Here is an 18,447-nt window from a genome sequence, read left to right on the forward strand (position 1 = left end):
TATGCTACTGCTTGGATGTCCAGTGCCCTTCCTCTGAGCTTCCTGAGCCAACAATCAGTCCACAGCATTTTTTTCCTGTCTGTTTCTGTAGTTTTTGATCATTCTCGGCAAGCTGACCTTAGCACACCAGCTCTTTTTCAAGGCCAAACAGCTCATTTGCGCCAAGCACCTTCACCACGTCTTTGGGGTTCTTTCTTCCATTGCTTTTTAGTGCTTTTTGGTGGAGAAGTGTCCAGTTCTCTTCTTCACTAAAAGGGTTTTGTTTTGTTTTTTTCCCTGGAGAAGACTAATGTCTTTAAAGGTTTGTATTTCTTTTGACACCAAGTCAGTAGGTTCTGCTGTCATTAAAATGACCCTGTCTGACCTCATGTCTTTCCATTATGACCTGGCTGGCCTACAGCTAGAAGGTCTTATACCATCAGAGACAGGACACTTCAATTGACAGCCTCAGACCTGTTTCAATTCAGATTACATAGAAAGCACCCATATGGTCCACCCCACTTTACAAAGGGTTATTATTGCCAGGATTGGCTTGTAGGAGGAATGTCATCATTCAGTGCTGCAGATCCTGTCCCCAAGATGTGTGGGGATCACAGACTCTCCGGCTCCTTTGAGTTTGGTTTCTTTTTGGAATGTTTCTTACAGGAGTTGGCTTTTGTTTTATGGAGGACACATCCATTTCAGGCTTCCTATCTGTTGCTCTTGGCAAGTATCTTCTCCCCACTTTCATTGCAGTTTGGGCCTATCTTTTTACTAGTCATGCTGTCTGATGCTTCACTTATTGTTTCTTTTCTTGTTTGGAAAACACCCCTTTGAGCTGTTCAGCTCCGTAAGTCAGAATCCTGTGCTGACGACATCTCTAAAGAATGGAAAAATACTTTTCTGTAATTCTGACTTTCAGAAGAACTTTCATAGAATTTTATGTCTTCATCCACCTCCACTGCCCTCCCAGTTTGTGGGGTCAAGGGTTCTATTTTGTGGGTGGCATGTTATCTCTTAGGCAAGATTATTTGTTCATCCTTGGGAATGGTTTGTTTCCAGTTTGAGAATTTGGCATTTACCTACACAGAAGAGCCTTCCCCGCATAATTCTGAACTGGTTGGACATTTCTAGGGAATGAGGTCCTGGCAGTTTGAGAGTTCAAAGTGTTGCGGGAGCTTTTGTTCAAGTACTAGTGCCTGAGAGCAAAGCATCGTAAACTTCCTGTCCTGAGTGCAAATACATCTTCACAGGAGCAGAAGGGCAGATAAGAAATTTCTCTTCCACACTTTTTCAAGAGGGAAAAATAACAGGGCGGTGGAGGAGAAATGGTGAAGTTAGAGTAGCTGAAAGAATCTTTTGCAGTGAGCTTAGAAGCCCTGCAAAAGCAAGATGACTTCCTCTTCCTGTGGAGCATCTAAACTGTGCTGGAGCACAAAGATTTCAAACTATAATGCATTTCTGCAGGGAAATGTCCACCATACTAACTAGCTGTGACAATAGATAGTATCATAGATGCCAGCATTAGCAAATGCTACTGCACGTGCATGAAATCAAGTTCTTAAGTACTTGTAACTCACTGTATTTTTTGTTTGTTTATAGCTTTTTAAACCATGAAAGGGCCTAATCATCAGTAGGAAGGAACCATCCTGAATGTTTTAAATTGTATAGTTCAGCTATATTTGAGTGAGGTGAGCAGAAAAGCATCTAAACATTTAAGTGGGACAATTGCCTTTTCTTTCACCTTTCCATAACTCAAAAACGATTGAATTTATTTTACTAGACTTTCAAAAAATAAATTTAAAAGAAAAAACCTGGGCTGAGACCAAGAACAGAAAACATTTGCCCTAAAGAGTATTTTTCAGATAGTTATGAACAAGTGAAAAGAGGATTATAAAACAAATCTCAATTTAACTTTAATTCTAGCAAGTGCTACCAGTTCTGCTATAATAATTTGAGGATACTTTGGTTTTTTTGAGGTAATAACTGTATCCTGGACTGAATGACCACCGTTTTTATACAGCATCCTCCTGGGGGAGGGATAGCTCAGTGGTTTGAGTATTGGTCTGCTAAACCCCAGGTTGTGAGTTCAATCCTGCAGGGGGCCATTTAGGGATCTGGGGCAAAAATCTGTCTGGGGATTGGTCCTGCTTTGAGCAGGGGGTTGGACTAGATGACCTCCTGAGGTCCCTTCCAATCCTGAGATTCTATGATTCTGTGCTTTAAATTATTTAGTAACTGTACTATCAGACTCACTGACAATTCTTTCAGTCTGGGTACACCAGCTGGATCCTCAGCTTGTTGTAAATCAGTACAGCTCAATAGAAGGCAATGTAGCTATGTTTATTTACACCAACTCAGGATCTGGTTCATTATTATGATTATAGCAGGAGCAGAATTGACATCTGTCGTTCGGATTTCTATTTTAATCCTGTTTTCATTCTCTGATAACTTTGCAAAGATTTCAGATTGAAATTTTGCAGTATTGGTCTCTGCCCAAAGTTGATTTAAAAAAATTAATTGGGCGAGAACCAGTTCGGCTGTTTGAGAATGGAAATAATACACTTTTCCTATCGTATATATTTTTAACAACTTATTTTAGAACAGCTCTACTGCTGAAATGACTGGTTGTGGAAAACTGAAATTTGACAGTCTGATAATTCTTCCTTGAGGAGAAACAGTGTTTCTGGTATTGGAGGAAATTGGTTTTGATTTGACCAAATTATCTGGCTTTGAAAATCACTTACCAAGCGCATGCAGTAGATTTTTTTAGCTGAGTGAAATGCATTGATGCAGATTTGGTGAAGTCAGAAACTTTACATATTAGATCTCAGCCCAAAGATGATTTGGGGGTGGCTATTGTTTTGGCTTTCATTCATTAAACCGTTTTGACTTACACAAACAGGGAAAGTATATTTTTCCTGTTTGAAATAATTATAACTTTTCTGCACATGTATAACTCAGAAATGGCTGAACTTTAAAATTTCATAGGTGGCTTGTTTCTTGCTAAGTTTGAAATTACAGTAACAAATTATTAAAAATTGCTTTTGCGCAAGCATAGTTCTCAGTTTTCATTAGGTTTATGTATGTTGTTAACTGTGGACTCCAGAATGATGTGTTGCAGAATTCCACTGTGTCACAGCTAGTGACGGAATGGTGTCATGTCAAATCTATACAATTTGTGAAGAAATATAGTTGTAGGACTTTGTAGTTCCATAGATGACTTTGTGTATTTCTAATCAGGTGCTTCAGTTTACTGCAGTGTGCAAACTTTATTACATATTTTATTATTTTTAAAATAATTACAAATATGTATAAATATCTTCTTTCCTATCAGTCAGAAAGACTTTGACAAAGTCCCATACCAAAGGCTCTTGAGTGAAGTAAGCAGTTAGGGGAGAAGAGGGAAGGTCCTCTCATGGATCAGTAACTGGTTAAAAGACAGGAAACAAAGGATAGGAATAGATAGTCAGTTTTCACAGTGGAGAGAGGTAAATAGCTTGGTCCCCCAAGGATCTGTACTGGGACCAGTGCTGTTCAACATATTCATAAAGGATCTGGAAAAGAGGGTAAACAGTGAGGTGGCAAAGTTTGCAGACGAGACAAAATTACTCTAGATAGTTAAGTCCAAAGATGACTTGCTAAGAGCTACAAAGGGATTTCACTAAACTGGATGACTGGGCAACAAAATAGCAGATGAAATTCAGTGTTGGTAAGTGCAAAGTAATGCAAATTGGGAAACATAATCCAAACTATACATACAAAATGATGGGATCTAAATTAGCTGTTACCTCTCAAGAAAGAGATCTTGGAGTCATCGTGGATAGTTCTCTGAAGACATCTGCTCAGTGTGAAACAGCAGTCAAAAAGCTAACAATGTTAGGAGCCATTTAAAAAGGGATAGGTAAATAAGACAGAAAATATCCTTATGCCACTATACAAATCCATGGTATGCCCACATCTTGAATATTGCATGCAGCTCTGGTTGCCCCATCTCAAAAACAAACAAACAAACAACCTACTAGAATTTGAAAAGGTACAGAGAATGGCAAAAAAATAGTTAGGTGTATGAAACAGCTTCCATAAGGGAACAATTAAAAAGACTGGGAGTGTTCAGCTTAGAAAAGAGACAACTAAGAGGGGATATGATAGAGGCTATAAAATCATGACTGGTGTGGAGAAAATGAATAGGGAGGTGTTATTTACCACTTCATATAACACAAGAACTATGGGTCACCAAATGAAATTAATAGGCAGCAGGTTTAAAACAAACACAAGGAAGTATTTCTTATCACAATGCACAGTCAACCTGTGGAATTTGTTGCCAGGGGATTTGTGATGGCCCAAACTATAACTGGATTAAAAAAAGAATTAGTTAAGTTCATGGAGGATAGGTCCATCAGTGGCTATTAGCCAAATGTCAGGGACACAACCCCATGCTCCGGGTGTCCCTAAACCTCTGACTGCCAGAAGCTGGGACTGGACCATAGGGGATGGATCACTCAATAATTGCCCTGTTCTGTTCATTCCCTCTGAAGTATCTGGCACTGGCCACCGTCGGAAGACAGGACACTGAGCTAGATGGACCATTGGTCTGACCCGGCATGGCCATTCTTATGTTCTTACATTAATCAATCACAATAAATAATAAAACAGAATTGGACAAATACAGGATTCACAGCCCTATATTTTTATTTATTTTTAAGAAAAAAACCCAAAGAAATTAAATGCAAAAAATGGTATTAACGAATTAGGGTTACCACTTTAAATAGCAAAAAAGCTATGAAATGCCACTGTTAAGGTTCGCATAGTAACAAACTTGCTTTCATGGAACATGCAGAATATTTTGGATTATAATTGAAAATATAGGTTATGAAATATGGGACAATTCAATGTAGCTTTGTAAACCTAAGCATTTGTATTTCTTGAGTTTTAACAATTTTTTCAGCTTCCAGCCTTACCCGTTGCATTCATGCAGGCCTTTGAATACAATTGTGGTTTGTGCTGTTTCTGGTCAGTGCTTTCTTTCCATGTGTGACATTAGTGACACTGGAACTGAAGGCTGCAGTGTAATGCTAACCAGTCGGAGAGGGAAATCCGAAGGCGTTTGTCCCATCTTTTGTACACGTCTTTCCCTCACTGGTCTCCTCCTCCATATTGCAGATAGCTGTGCTCTCTCTGTGAATTTGGAGGCATAAAGAGCTGGATTCACAAAAGAATGCAGATGCCTAACTGCTGCCTTAGGCACCTAAATCCCAGTGGTGTTCACAAAAGCCCTGTAGGCAGGGGGGCTGGAACAATTTGTATAGTGGGGGAGCTGAGAGCCATTGAACCAAACTGTAAACCCTGCTTGTGATGGAAACCACTTCAAGCCAGGGGATGCAGGAGCACCCCCAGCCCCCCTAGTTCCAGCACCTATGCCTGTAGGTCCCCAAGCTCACTCACTGCCTAAATTTTTGCAGTCAAAGTTCCCTAGGCACCTATGTTTCTGCCTCTGCACATACGTACTGCAGCCCCACACCAGGCACCCAGGCACCTAAGCCCCAGAGCGATTCACAAAAAAATTGGCATCCTTCTACCTAACTCTACACAGAGACTTGTTGGAGCAGGGGGACTGGATCCTGGGTGAATGCTTTAACCACCCGGCTATCGAGCCATGCCTGTGTTTGCACTCTGTCTGGCCCAGTGACTCTTTCTGTATCCACAGGGGAACAGCTTCAGCAGGAGAGACTGAGGGATCATCCCACCTCGGTGCTTAGCGCATGCATGTGCGAGGTGGGAAACCCCAGTTTAAATCCCTTTTCAGCAGGCTGGCGGGGGAGGGGAGGGTTTGAATGTGGGGGGGTCTCCCACATCCCAAGTGAGCGTTGTAACCACAGGGAGGTTCTCTTCCTCCTCCTCTGGCTTCTGGCAAAAAACGCCTTAGGCTCCTAACTCGACGAGATGGTTCACAGCTGACCTAGAGGGGGCCTCCTCCAGCCTGGACATAACACCAACTTCCTAGAGGGGTGGGCCTTAGGACATACACCGCTCTTTGGCAGCTCCCATTGGCTAGCTTGGGCAGCTCAGTGCGCTGGCTCCTATGAATCCCATTCCTAGGGGCCTGACTCCATTCATTCATTGTACAGGGAGCCTGAGTGCCAAACGCAGGTTGGGTTTAGTGTGCGGGTGCCGGGTGGTCTGTCATACCCAGGAGGTCAGACTAGATCTGGTGGTCCCCTCTGACCTTAAACGCTCTGACTCTAACTCAGGCTTCGGGAATCCCAGTGATTTTCTGGGCACCTAAAAGTCTGGCGTTGCAACATTGAGCGTCGCAGTGCCTAAATCCCCTTGTGAATCTAGACCAGAGTATCCAGAAAAGTGACAGCATGGTATGGAGTTCTGCATCCCTTAGGGGGGCAGCATTAGCGCTATGTTTTGTGTTCGTATTTCTGTGTTTACAGCACTTGTCCAGACTCTAGGCACATCAGTGATTTCAACAAACATTCAATAGAAAATGTTGGATTTACATTTACAAATTCAGTTAATAACACTTGGGCTGTTGAGCAAACCTCACTCAGCCTTCCTGACCATCCCAGCCACAGATCCACTGGGACCGTCTGCTCTCTCACCAGCAGCTTGGCTGTCTCAGAAGCTTGCATTTTTTTTTAAAAAGGGAGGGGGGCTTGCACTTTCCATTAGAGCAGGGATTCTCAAACTGGGGGTCGGGACCCCTCAGGGGATCGTGAAGTTATTATGTGGGGGGGTCGCAAGCTGTCAGCCTCCACTCCAAACCCCGCTTTGCCTCCAGCATTTACAACGGTGTTAAATATTTTAAAACATGTTTTTAATGTATAGGAGGGGCCACACTGAGAGGCTTGCTATGTGAAAGCGGTCACCAGCACAAACGTTTGAGAATCACTGCACCAGGGTCACCAGCACAAACGTTTGAGAATCGCTGCATTAGAGAACAGAGGTCCAGAGAGCCAAGGGGCCCTCGCAGCGAATGCCCTGCAAGCAGCTCATTCCTGTTTAAGCCAAGAGTGCTCCAGCTGGAGCACCTCTGCTGATCACTTCAGCGGTAACACCTGAGGGAGAAGAATAGCTTGAGCTGCAGCCAGCCCAAGGCTTGAAATCTGAGAGCTCTCTCCCCCTAGCGCACCAGGTAGCCACTCTTGACTCAGGGTTGTCTATACGTACAGTGCTGCACGCAGCTGTGCCCTTGTAGCGCTTAGTGAAGATGCTACCTATGCAGACGGGAGAACTTCTCCTATCGGCGTAAGTACTCCACCTCCCCGCGATAGCGCTGTCTACACCAGGAGTTCGGTCAGTTCAACTGCATCTCTCAGGGGTGTGGATTTACCCCTCCGCGGTGTGGTTATACCAACAGAAGTCTGTAGTGTAGACCAGGGCTCACTGACAAAGGGACTTGTTGGGTTGTTTGGAGCTGGTTTCTAAGCCGCTGCCTTTCTGTGCTGGGCAGCAGGAAGTGGCAGGTTGTAACATTTCCATGTAAAAAGCAGCCCATTGTAACGGGTCAGAAGAGAAATGCCCTTGTTCGGAAAAGTGCAAATGAAAGCAAATCTCGTGTTTCTGGACGGCCGAACGCCCCAAAACAGCTGCACTTTGAGAGAAAGACCTGGTCAAGCCTCAGTCCCCTTCCCCACCTCCTGAAGCTCAGCCTTTCACGGCCTGCTTAATCTGGAGAGAGCCTTCAGACTGAGCCCTGCAAATGCTAAGGTTCCCAGTGTGAGCCCAGTACCACCGGGCCTGCTCTGCCGAGTTCAGAGCCACAGATATCCCTGCAGTCGAGAGTTGCCATCCCCAGGGCCTGCTCTCTGCTGAATCTGCTGCGTGGCGTGTGTGTTATAGAAAGAGGAGGAATCTGACTGGAGGATAGAGAACGAGGAGCCAGGAATGACAAAACTCCAGCCCCCCAGTGAAACCGTTGAAGACGCTGTGTGCTGTCAAACGTTCGACAGAATGTGCTGGCAAGTCTAAGTGCAGCTCTTTCTCTTTGCAGACACTGAAGCTGCCTCAGGTGAAGGAGCCTCACAAGGCAGTAAGTACGAACTTCGCTGTGTGTGTGTGAGGGGGGATTGGCGCACGGCATGTGTGAGCGCATGGTGCGATGGCTGTGGGCATGTTCCGGGGCAGGCGGTTTACCTCGCAGCAGGTGAACATCTCTTTCCATTCTGTTGAGTGATACATCTAGGCTCGCTTGCGATGTGTTCCAGCTCTCACTGCAGTACTGGCATTGTGGAGTTTACATCCTAGCTTGTCACTCTCCTCCCGTTGCCCTGAGTTTGTGTGTCCGAGATCTTTTATGTGATGTCGGCTACTTATGCAGATCAGAATCGAGACATGGAGGGGCTGTGTTCAGCATTGCAGTCAGTCATGGGACCATTCTCTAACTTTAAAAAAGCCGCAGGTGAGTTGGATTGGAAAGTGACAGACGGGGATGACATCATCCCCTTTGTGAGAGGCCTGTAGTCCCCTATGAATTAAAATGGTACCCATTAATGACAACAATCAATTGTCTAGACAGCCCCTGGGTCTTTGTTTCAATCATGCCGATCCCTGTATCTGTCCTGATCTCTTGTGCCCGTGTGGGAGATCCACTTCACTGCACTTTTCCACAGCGTACCACAAGAGGGCAGCTTCCACTGTGCTAATGAGAAGCTGCGTTGGATGAGAGTTCTAAGAGCAGCGCAGGAAAGGTGCTTTCCCGTTTGTGGTAGATGCATAAAGCCAACCGAGCATCCCCTTTGTTCCCCCAGTGTTCTTATTTCTCTCGCTCGCTCCTCACATACATAGGGTATAACTTAGTTCTGTGAATGCAAATTTAACTACCTATTTACCCCAGTGCTTTGCTGCTGTATGACCTCTCGGACAGTTCTGACATTTGGGGCGATTTTGTCATGCACCCTTTTAAACCCCTTGAGTGGTGCCGAGCTTGTAGGGGGGCAAGGCCACAAGGGAATGGTGACATCTCAGTGTATCCTGAATTCCTCCTTCCTTCCATGCCCTCCCCAGTGCTCGGGCATGGTGTCATACGGGGATTGGATGACGATCACGTTGCACGGTCATTCGTGACCAAAGCAGTGAGCAGTATAAATTGACTCCCAGTTTGTAAAACGCTCTTCCTGACTGGGAACATACTCGGTGTTTTCAACTCTTAAGAATTTGTCAAGAGTCTTGAATTATTTAGTGTTTTTTTTAAAGCCACAGCTTATGGAGGCTTGTCATTCGGTGAGACTCTCAGCTTTCATTTAAAAAGGGAAGCAAGTTTCCAGCCATAGTAGTTGTAGAAAATCTCGTGATTTTTTGAGGCCTCACTCGTGGTACTTGAATGCTTGAGGCTGCCGACACGGCGCACTCCAGGGACCGGTATGGGTTCCTCAGACTTACTCTTCCCCTGTTGCTCCACTGAGTGACTCAGTGGTGTTATTTACCAGGTGTCTCCCTCTCCCATTCACAGTGGGCTCTTAGCTCAGTAATTCTTCTTTCATTCTTCAGTAGCTTCTCTGCAGCCCTCTGGTGCTTCCTTTTGTCCTGGGTGATCCCCCAGTGTCTTTCCAGCCTCTTATCCTTGTGCTGAATTCTGGCATGGAGAACAGCAGGCTCTGCTGCATTTTGGCAACTCTCTCTTTTGTTTTGTTTTGTTAAATGTCACCGGTTTAGTTATTCAGCCACGTGACTTGGCCATCAGACCCTTCTGTGTTTCCTGCAGTGCTTCGGAAACTCCCATTGCATGTTATGTGGGGAGGCTTTTGTATGCCTCACTTACTGTGAATTAAAATCCCACATTTTTGATCTGTGAAGTCAGAGGACACCGGGTATAGGAAGGCAGGACACCTGATGACAGCGAGGGAAGGAAAACCAGAAACGAAGGAGAAACTGGAGGGATTTAGTTGTATTAAATTATTTTGTGCTCCACATACAGTTTCCATTTGTCATGGAAACTATCTTCTCAGCTGAATATTAAGCTGTTCAGCTGGGGCGGCTCTTGGTCAATTCACAGGGTTCTAATTTCCGATAAAACTTTCCTTCCTCTTCCTCCTTGTTGCTATGATAAAGCTCCTCAGCTTTGTCATTTTCTCCCTTGTGGATGAATTGAAGCCCCGAGCAATACTGGTCTTCCCTGGATTTTCTCCGTTTCCCTCTCAATGGCCTTCTTGTTTCCTTGTCAGTCTGTTTGCTTCTTATTTATTTTAAGAACGTCTTATTTATCTTTCCTTCCTTGCTATTTTTGCTTTGCTTGCTGCTCCAGTCCCATCGCCCGTGACCCAATTTGGATCTTTACTCCCTTTATATTAACAGGCTTCCTTATTGTTTAAATCTTCCTTTGCTATTTTTACCCCATTGGCTACTCTAGCCTTTTGGGTTTCCTTATCCGTTAATTCTCTAGACACGGCTCATCCTCTTCCTTCCCAGTGCCTCAAGATTTCAGGGTGCAGGAAGCTGTTGTTTTCTCTCACCTTGTGAGAGCTTCCTGCTTTTCCCACAAGTACCCAACCTGCAGGAGTCTAGGGGTGCAATTCACACCCTTAAACTGTTCATGGGAACCCTCCTTTATGCAGCCAGAGGGCTTGCAATACCAGCTCAAATAACCACGGAGAAGCACCTCTCACTCAGAAATGCCAACCCCACCACATGGGGTGTCCCTTCCCTCCTGCTCTAAAGATTTTATTTGTGCTGATTATTTTTTGTGGTGACTCTCTGGAGCCAGTTGTCATTCATGCCAGCGAATTCCATGTGAAGTGTTCTCAGGAAGGGGACTGGAGTGAAATGCTCACTCTCAGCAGAGGACCCTGACGTGAACAGCCCACCCACCTAGGATCTGGTTTTGAGCTGTAGTTTGTCTGCTTGCTTTGTTGTGTTATCAGTATGGTAAATGAAGCTGTGAAGCAGTGTACCGCCCCTTGGTGTGCTGGGGGCGGGGAGGGAGATCGGAAGAACACTGGAGGAGGGAGTTCTGGCAGTTCTTCATGGGAAGGCAAGGGATGGGATACAGCTGAAACCAGTTAGCCTGCCTGCAGTCAACCGTAGGAAGGGAAGTACATGTTTAGAACTCCCGCCTGGAAAGAGCTCCGAAGACTCCCTTGTGGGTGAAGTGGTTGGACTCTTTGGAGGACTACACCTCGCTCTGGGGTTCTAAGATCGACTAGTAATCTCTGGGACTTGCATGTCAAGTGCCTGTTTTGACTCGGGTTCTCCTCTTAAAGGGACAAAGACCAAGGTTTTGAGGTAGAAGTGGTCTTGGGAAGGTCCTCCCTCCCAGGCTTCTGAGCAGAGTTCCCAGGGCAGAGAGGACAATGTTGTTGGTGGATCTCAGACCCAACAGGGTTAGAGTGTTAATAAAACCCTTGTTCAACTATTATAACATTCAATAATTATGTTCTAGGAAAAAAAGTTTAAACAAATTCTGTGTTTCACAGTTCTTCATCACAGGTGGCACTGGTAGTGACCCCGGTATTTAGGTTACCTCATACTTTCCATTATACACATTCAGCAGAGAGACAGCCTTTGGGCTAGAGGAGTGCCTCCTCTTTGTCTATGAAATTCCATTCCTGTTCAGCTGAGTTGTAAACTGTTCATGATCCCCACTTCCCCTCTGCCGCTTTGCATTCCACAGGGAAACACTGGCACCCTGCAAGAGACCTGCAAATGAATGTCCCAAGAGCTGGGGTGTCACAAATGCTGACCAGGAGCCCCACGCAGTGTTCTGAGAACTGCTGGGAGCTGCTGAAGTAGCTGTAGCTGCAGGGATGGGGGAGAGGGCTGGGATAGGCTCCTTGCTCAGTGCCAGCCAAACCCATTACCTGGAACATGGCCCAGGGTCCTTTCCCCACCTTAGTGAGAAGGGAGTTGGGCTGGGCCAGGGCCTCTTCCATCAACCACACCCTGGACCCAGCACATGGTGCCATTGACTCTTCCTCATCTGAGAGAATAGCTTTCTGCTGCTAACAGCTAGTGTAGTTAAGTCCTGTAGCTTAGGTAGCAGCAGTCTGTACGCTGATGCTGCAAGCTGCTTGGTTCAGCTAATGGTGCATGATGTGACGGTTGGTAAAGTTTTATGTAATTTTTTGTTTTTACCTTTTTTCCTTCCAGAAAAAGCATAGGAGGAAATTACATACAAAACAACAATATTAAAAGGAAGTATATTTAGGTTGAAAAGTCAAGCACTTGAAAGTTAGCCAATGCCAGTTTTATGGTTGCCCAGGCAATCTTAATTCAATCCCCGTGTATGTCTGAATTATGGAACAGTCTTTAATTACATGCCCACATGCTGTTTTTTCCAAACCCTGCCTCATTTGGTGCACAAGATGGACACACAAGAGGGCAGAATTAAGGTTGCCCATGCAATCAAACGTAGCATTTGCTTACTTTCAGCTGCTTATCTTTGCAAACTAAATAACAGTCATTGAAAGTAGATTTTTAAAATGTAATATGGGATTAAATATGGCATTGCCTGTCCTTGTTAGAGAAAAAGAGAGTCAGTTATAGAGGGTCTTCAGTTGCTGAAGTCCTCTTCTGTTCCCTTTGATACAAAACAAGACATACAAATCTCTCTTCTGTCTAACTAAGGTAACTCCAAAGAGCACTAGCCTATGCGGGAGGGCCGGGGGGAATATTAAAGATCGAAAATACAATTTCTGTCTATGCCTTCTTGATTGCAACCTAGCTGCTGGGAAATTAATCTCAGTACATGATCTTATTAGCCACTTTGAGACCTGGAAAGCTTTTACCAGTCTTGGACTAAAAGCATTGACTTCAATAGAGCAAGGAGCTACACCAATTTATGCTAAGTGAAAAACTGTCCCTTTTTTTTCAGCTTGCCTTTTATTAATCACAGTTACATTAGGTGGATTTTCCTTGGTGGCTGTGCCAGGCTCTTACTAGACAGAAGGCAAAAAGAACGTAGGAAAGAGAAGGAATGAGGTGTTGTTTAGGATTCAGCCAAACCTGATGGAGCTGGTGTTGCCACATGGTTTGTGTTCCTTACCTCAGTGGGTTAGAACATTTTGAGGATCAGGAAAGCGATGACCCGGCCGCACAATGGTAGATGTGCTCAGGGAGTAGTGTCAGCCATTAGAGCGAAGTTCACTTCCTTGAGGTGTTACAAATCCACCAGCCAGCTGTTCTGTGGTGTCCAGAAAAACTATCAAAAAGAGGGGCAACTCATCCCGCTCAAATGACCTGAACATTCCACTTCCTTCCATTGCTAACACCGTACTGATCTGTTACTACAGCAGTTTTGTAACTGCTACAGGAGGCTCGAAGGCTCTCCTGTTCTCCAGCTCTGGTTCTGTTTATGAGCAGCTACCCGAGTTGGGCTCCGCTATCACCGGTGGGCAGCTCTGCTCCCACGGTGTCCCTTTCTGCCCAGCTCCTCCCCATGGGGGAACGGCCTGGAGGCTTTCTCTACCCTCCCAAGCATGGAGGGACAGCTACCCGAGGGGACTGCACTGCTATTACCTTCACTGCGTCTTTCTTTTTTTCCCTAGTCCATCTGCTCTTCCCCCTTGGCTCTCACCACAGCCCTCTTCTGCGTTCATCCTCTTGCCCCTTCCCACACTGGCTCCATTTCCTCAGCCACAGTTCCCACCCACTCTACCTGCTCCTTTCCTCCTCTCCATCCTGATCTTTCCCAACCCCCATCAGCACAAATCCAAATCCCACCCCCTCCTCTGCCCCAGCCTTGGCCTTCCCTCCAGCCTCATCCTCTCCCACACCTGTCTCCCCCACCCCCTCCACCTCTCTGGTGTCACCGTTCCTAACATCACACCCACCATCTTCCCTTTTCTCTCCCTCCTCCCCTTCCCTTGCTGTCTCCCGGACACCCACTGCATCTCTAAAAAGATCATAGCCATCCACAACCACTTCATGTTTCGGTCAGATCATGGTTGGGTGTTGGGCTTCTCCTCTCCTCTCCTGCTGCTTCCATGCCCTCCCGCCTCCCTCTTCCCACGCTTTCTTCTCTTTCGAACAGCACTGCATCAGCCGCTCCGCTTTTCTCCCCCTCCATGTTGCTGTCATCTGCTGTTCACCTAGCTCCTCCCCACCAGCCTTCCTCTCTGATTTCCACTCCTCGTTCTCTCTTCCTCTCCTCACAGTCATCCTCTTTGACCCACCCGGTCGAGCACTTAGTTGCACGTTTCCTCGTCTTCATCTCTTCACTCATCCTGCAGCCCTAACCAAAAGGACCATTCACTTGTCTCAGTCCTTACCAAGCGCTGCTTTTTCCTGTTGCTGGTCTCTTTCCGCATTGCCCATCAGCCGCACCCCACGCCCTGTTACTCCTCTGCCTTTTCATGACTTCCAGTCCATCAGCACTGATGGCTTCTCATCGCCTCTCAGCCCTCCCACCCACTGATATTGTTACTGATTCTCTCCAGGCTTCTCTGTCCCCTCAACCCTGGACTCTTTCGCCCCTCTCTTCCATCTCAAGGTCAGGCCCGGCTCCTCCTTCTCTCCCCCCCCCCCCCCCCCGGCACGACATCTGCTTTCTGTGTTCCTGCTCTCACTCTGCAGTGACGCTGGCAGAAATCCTGTGAGCAGCTGACTTCCTCCGCTACAAATTCAGTCTCTCCTTCAGTTCTGCCATCTTCCTTGCTAAATACCTCCACTTCTCCCACTTAATCAAACCTCACGCCCACAATCCCAGCCTCCTCCTTGTTGCCACATTTGGCTCCTCCAGAAACCCTTTCCTCTTCCTGTCTACACTTCTCTCTCAGCACAGGCCCTCGCCAACTTCTTCCAAGAGAAAACTGACAAAATAGGACATGATCTTCCCCTTGCCTCTCCTTCTCCCTTCACCAACTCTCGCCTCCTTCTCTCATCACAGATGCAGAAGTTCTCATCTGCTCACCTTGTCCACTTGCCCCAATGAACCCCCCCATCTCCTGAGCTCCCCTCCCTTACTCTTCTCTTTGACTACTTACTTGCTCTTCTGTGGCTCGTTCCCCTCACAATAAAAATGTTGTTAGTCTCTCCCATCTTAAAATACCCTCTCTTGACCCACTTGCCTCTCCAACTGCTGCCCCTTCTCCCATTCATCTCGAAACTCATTGAAAGCGCTGTTACAATCACTGTCTGAAGTTCCTCTCCTCCAGTTCCAGCCTAGACTCTCTCCAGTCCAGTGTCCTCCTCTTGCACTCTAGTGAAACAGCTGTCACCAGTCTCCTCTGACCCCTTCTTAGCCAAAGCTCAGAACCAGTACTCCAGCCTCATCCACCTTGACAGCTTGACCTTCAGCAGTCGACCTTGCTCTTCTTTGTGAAATCTTGCGCTCCTTTGGCTTCCCATGATACCATCCTCTCCTGGTTCTCCTTCTAGCTTTTTAAACCCTACTCCAGCATGTCCTTCAGAGGATCCTCCTTATTTGCTCTCCAGCTTTCTGTGGGGGTTCCACAGGGCTCTGTCCTTGGTTCCGTTCTCTTCTCCCTCTATCCCTTATCTCTGGGTAATCTCATCTGCAAACATCAGTTCAGCCACCATGTATATGCTGACAACTCATAGATCTGCCTCTCTGCTCCAGACCTGTCTCCTTCTATGCAAACTAAAATCTCAACCTGTCTTTCTGACGTCTCCTTCTGGTTGTCTAGCCAGCTAGATGGAGCTCCACATGGCTACAACAGAGCCCCGAATCTTTCCCCCACCAACAAGCCCTCTGTGATACCGCCTTTCTTAATCAACACCGCCATCCTGCCTGTCACTCTGGCTCATAAGCTGAACGTCATCTTCAGCCTCTCAGTAGGTCCTCGCATTCGGGCTCTGTCTAAATCTTGCTGATGCTTTCTGCATAACATATCTAAGATATGGCTTTTCTTATCCATCTACATGTCTAAAATTCTCATTCAGGCTCTCATCATCTCGGGTCTTGATTACTGCAACATCCTTCTCTCTAGCACTTGACAAATACATGCAGTCCTGCCCAACTCATATCCATTCAAAATGCTGCTGCAAAGACTATTTTCCTAACCTGTTGCTTTACCCATGTCACCCCTCTTTTTGCATCCCTCCAATGGCTCCCCCTCCTGTATCACATCAAACATAAACTGCTTGTTTTCACTTTCATGGCCCTTCCTGGTACCATTCAGAATCATTCGGATTGTATTCTGTTCTATCTATCGTCTCTCATCTGCTGTCAAGATTTCAACTCCTGCCTCTGATTGGCTCATAACGGCAACCTCCATTTCCCCATTGTTAAATTTTCAAACAGCACCTTTGTGCTTTCTCCTGTGCTGCCCTTCATGCTTGGGAGGAGCTCCCCATAAGCTTCCTCAAAACTAACTCATTGTCCTCCTCCAAAATGCTCCTCAAAACTTTCCTTTGCTGTCATACTTATGAAAAACACACACACACAAAACACCTTAGGCTGTTGCTTTGCTGAAACCATCATGCTGAGCAATATTGTCTGTGTTCTTGTACTTCACCATCTGTCTGTATCCATCTGTTTTCTCTTGTCCTATATTTTGTGGGGGAAAGAGTCGATGTACTGTAGTCTCATCATATGTTGATGATGATAACTCTCTTTCCATTCCACTCACTCATTCTGTTCCACTGGTAACTCAGGAGGATGTTAAACAGCAGCTACGAAAGTGAGACATTTTAAAATCAGCAAGTCCAGATAATTTGCATTCAGGCCGAGGAGCTCACTCGACCATTAATGTTGATTTTCAATACATTTTGGAACTCTGGGGGTGTTCCAGAAGACTGGAAGAAAGCCAACGTCGTGGCAATATTCTAAAAGGGTAAATGGGATGACCTGGGTAATTCTAGGCCTGTCAGCCTGACATCAATCCTGGGGAAGACAGTGGAGTTGCTGACATGGGATTCGATTAATAAACAATTAAAGGAGGGTAATATAACTAACGCTAATCAATAGGGATTTATGGAAAACAGGTTCTGTCAAACGAACGTGGTATTTTTTTATGAGATGACAAGTTTGGTTGATAAAGATAATAGTGTTGATGTTATAAACTTGGACTTCTGTAACGTATTTGACTTGGTACCACACAACATTTCAGTTTAAAAAGCTCGAGCGATATAAAATCAATCCGACACACATTAAATGGCTTGTAACCTGGAGAACTGACAGGTCTCAAAATGTAACTGTAAATGGGGAATCACCATCAAGTGGGTGTGTTTCTAGTGGGGTCCTGCAGAGAGAAGTTCTTGGCCCGATGTTCCTTATCATTTTTATCAATGACCCGGAAGAAAACAAAATCATCACGAGTAAAATTTGCAGGTTACATAAAAACTGGGGGAGTGATAAATAATGAAGAGGAGAGGTCACTAATACAGAGTGATCTGGATCTCTTGGCAAACTGGGTGCAAGCAACCAGTTTAATATACCTAAACGTAACTGTATGCATCTAGGAACAGAGAATGTAGGCTATAATTGCAGGAGGGAGAACTCTGACCTGGGAAGCAGTGATTCTGAAACAGATTTTGGGGGGCAGGGTGACTAATCAGCTGAACACGAGTGCCAGTGCAACGCTGTGGCCAGAAGAGCTAATGCCATCCTGGGATGCATCAACAGAAGAATCCAAGTGGGAGCAGGGAGGTTATTTTACCCTGTTTTGGCACTGGTGTGACCGCTGCTGGAATCCTGTGTCCAGTTCTGGTGTCTACAATTCCAAAAGGATGTTGATAATTGGAGAGGGGTCAGAGAAGACCATGAAAATGATAAAAGGATTGGAAAACCTGCCGTATTGAGAGACTCAAACAGCTCAATCTATTCAGCGTAACAAAGAGAAGGTTAAGTGGTGACTTAATTACAGTCTGTATGTATCCAGATGTGGAACAAATATTTAATAATGGGCTCTTCCATCTAGCTGACAGAGGTATAACACAATCCAATGGCTGGAAGTTGAAGCTGGACAAATTTTGACTGGAAATAAGCCATAATTTTTTAACAGTGAGAATAGTTAATCATTGGAACAACTTACCAAGGGTCGTGGTGGATTGTCTAACACTGACCATTTTTAAATCAAGTTTGGCTGTTTTTTTTAAAGTTCTGCTCTAGGAATTATTTTGGGGCAGTTCTCTGGCCTCTGCTATTTCGGTGGTCAGACTAGCTGATCCCAGTGATCTCTTCAGGCCTTGGAATCTATAGATTCATATGAATCTACGAAAATCTATACAGAGATTGCTGCCTGTCTGTGGCAGGGACCATCTTTTTATTGTGTTGGTACAGCACCTAGCACGATGGATCCTGATCCATGACTGGGGCTCCTAGGTGCTGCGGTCATACAAATAATAAACCATTTGAAATAAGAGGTGAGCCTGGATTTTGTTACGTGCCACCCATAACAAATCCCTCTGCTTGTGGCACCACCAGTGGGCAGCTCTTGGACAAACCCTTCACTGCAGCCACCACACGGTAAATGCCAAGAAGCCCGGCACACAGAGCCCCGCTTACCCAGTAGCCTTTCTTTAAACCCAAACCAATGCATGGGCACTGGCTGCCTCCCCCAG

General features: G+C 45.7%; 1 protein-coding gene across 4 annotated transcripts in view; it reads left to right on the forward strand.

The window, feature by feature from the left end:
- Positions 1 to 18,447, forward strand: part of ZNF618 (zinc finger protein 618) — a 99,828-nt gene that overhangs the window by 11,218 nt on the left and 70,163 nt on the right. For all 4 annotated transcript variants that reach the window (XM_024216562.3, XM_024216564.3, XM_024216563.3 and 1 more), the window contains exon 4: positions 7,982 to 8,020. In XM_024216562.3, the coding sequence (XP_024072330.1) occupies positions 7,982 to 8,020 (39 nt within the window). The remainder of the gene's footprint in view (positions 1 to 7,981; positions 8,021 to 18,447) is intronic.

This window comes from Terrapene carolina, unplaced genomic scaffold (assembly GCF_002925995.2).
Source record: "Terrapene carolina triunguis isolate 2854851 unplaced genomic scaffold, T_m_triunguis-2.0 Scaffold449, whole genome shotgun sequence".
NCBI lineage: Eukaryota > Metazoa > Chordata > Testudines > Emydidae > Terrapene > Terrapene triunguis.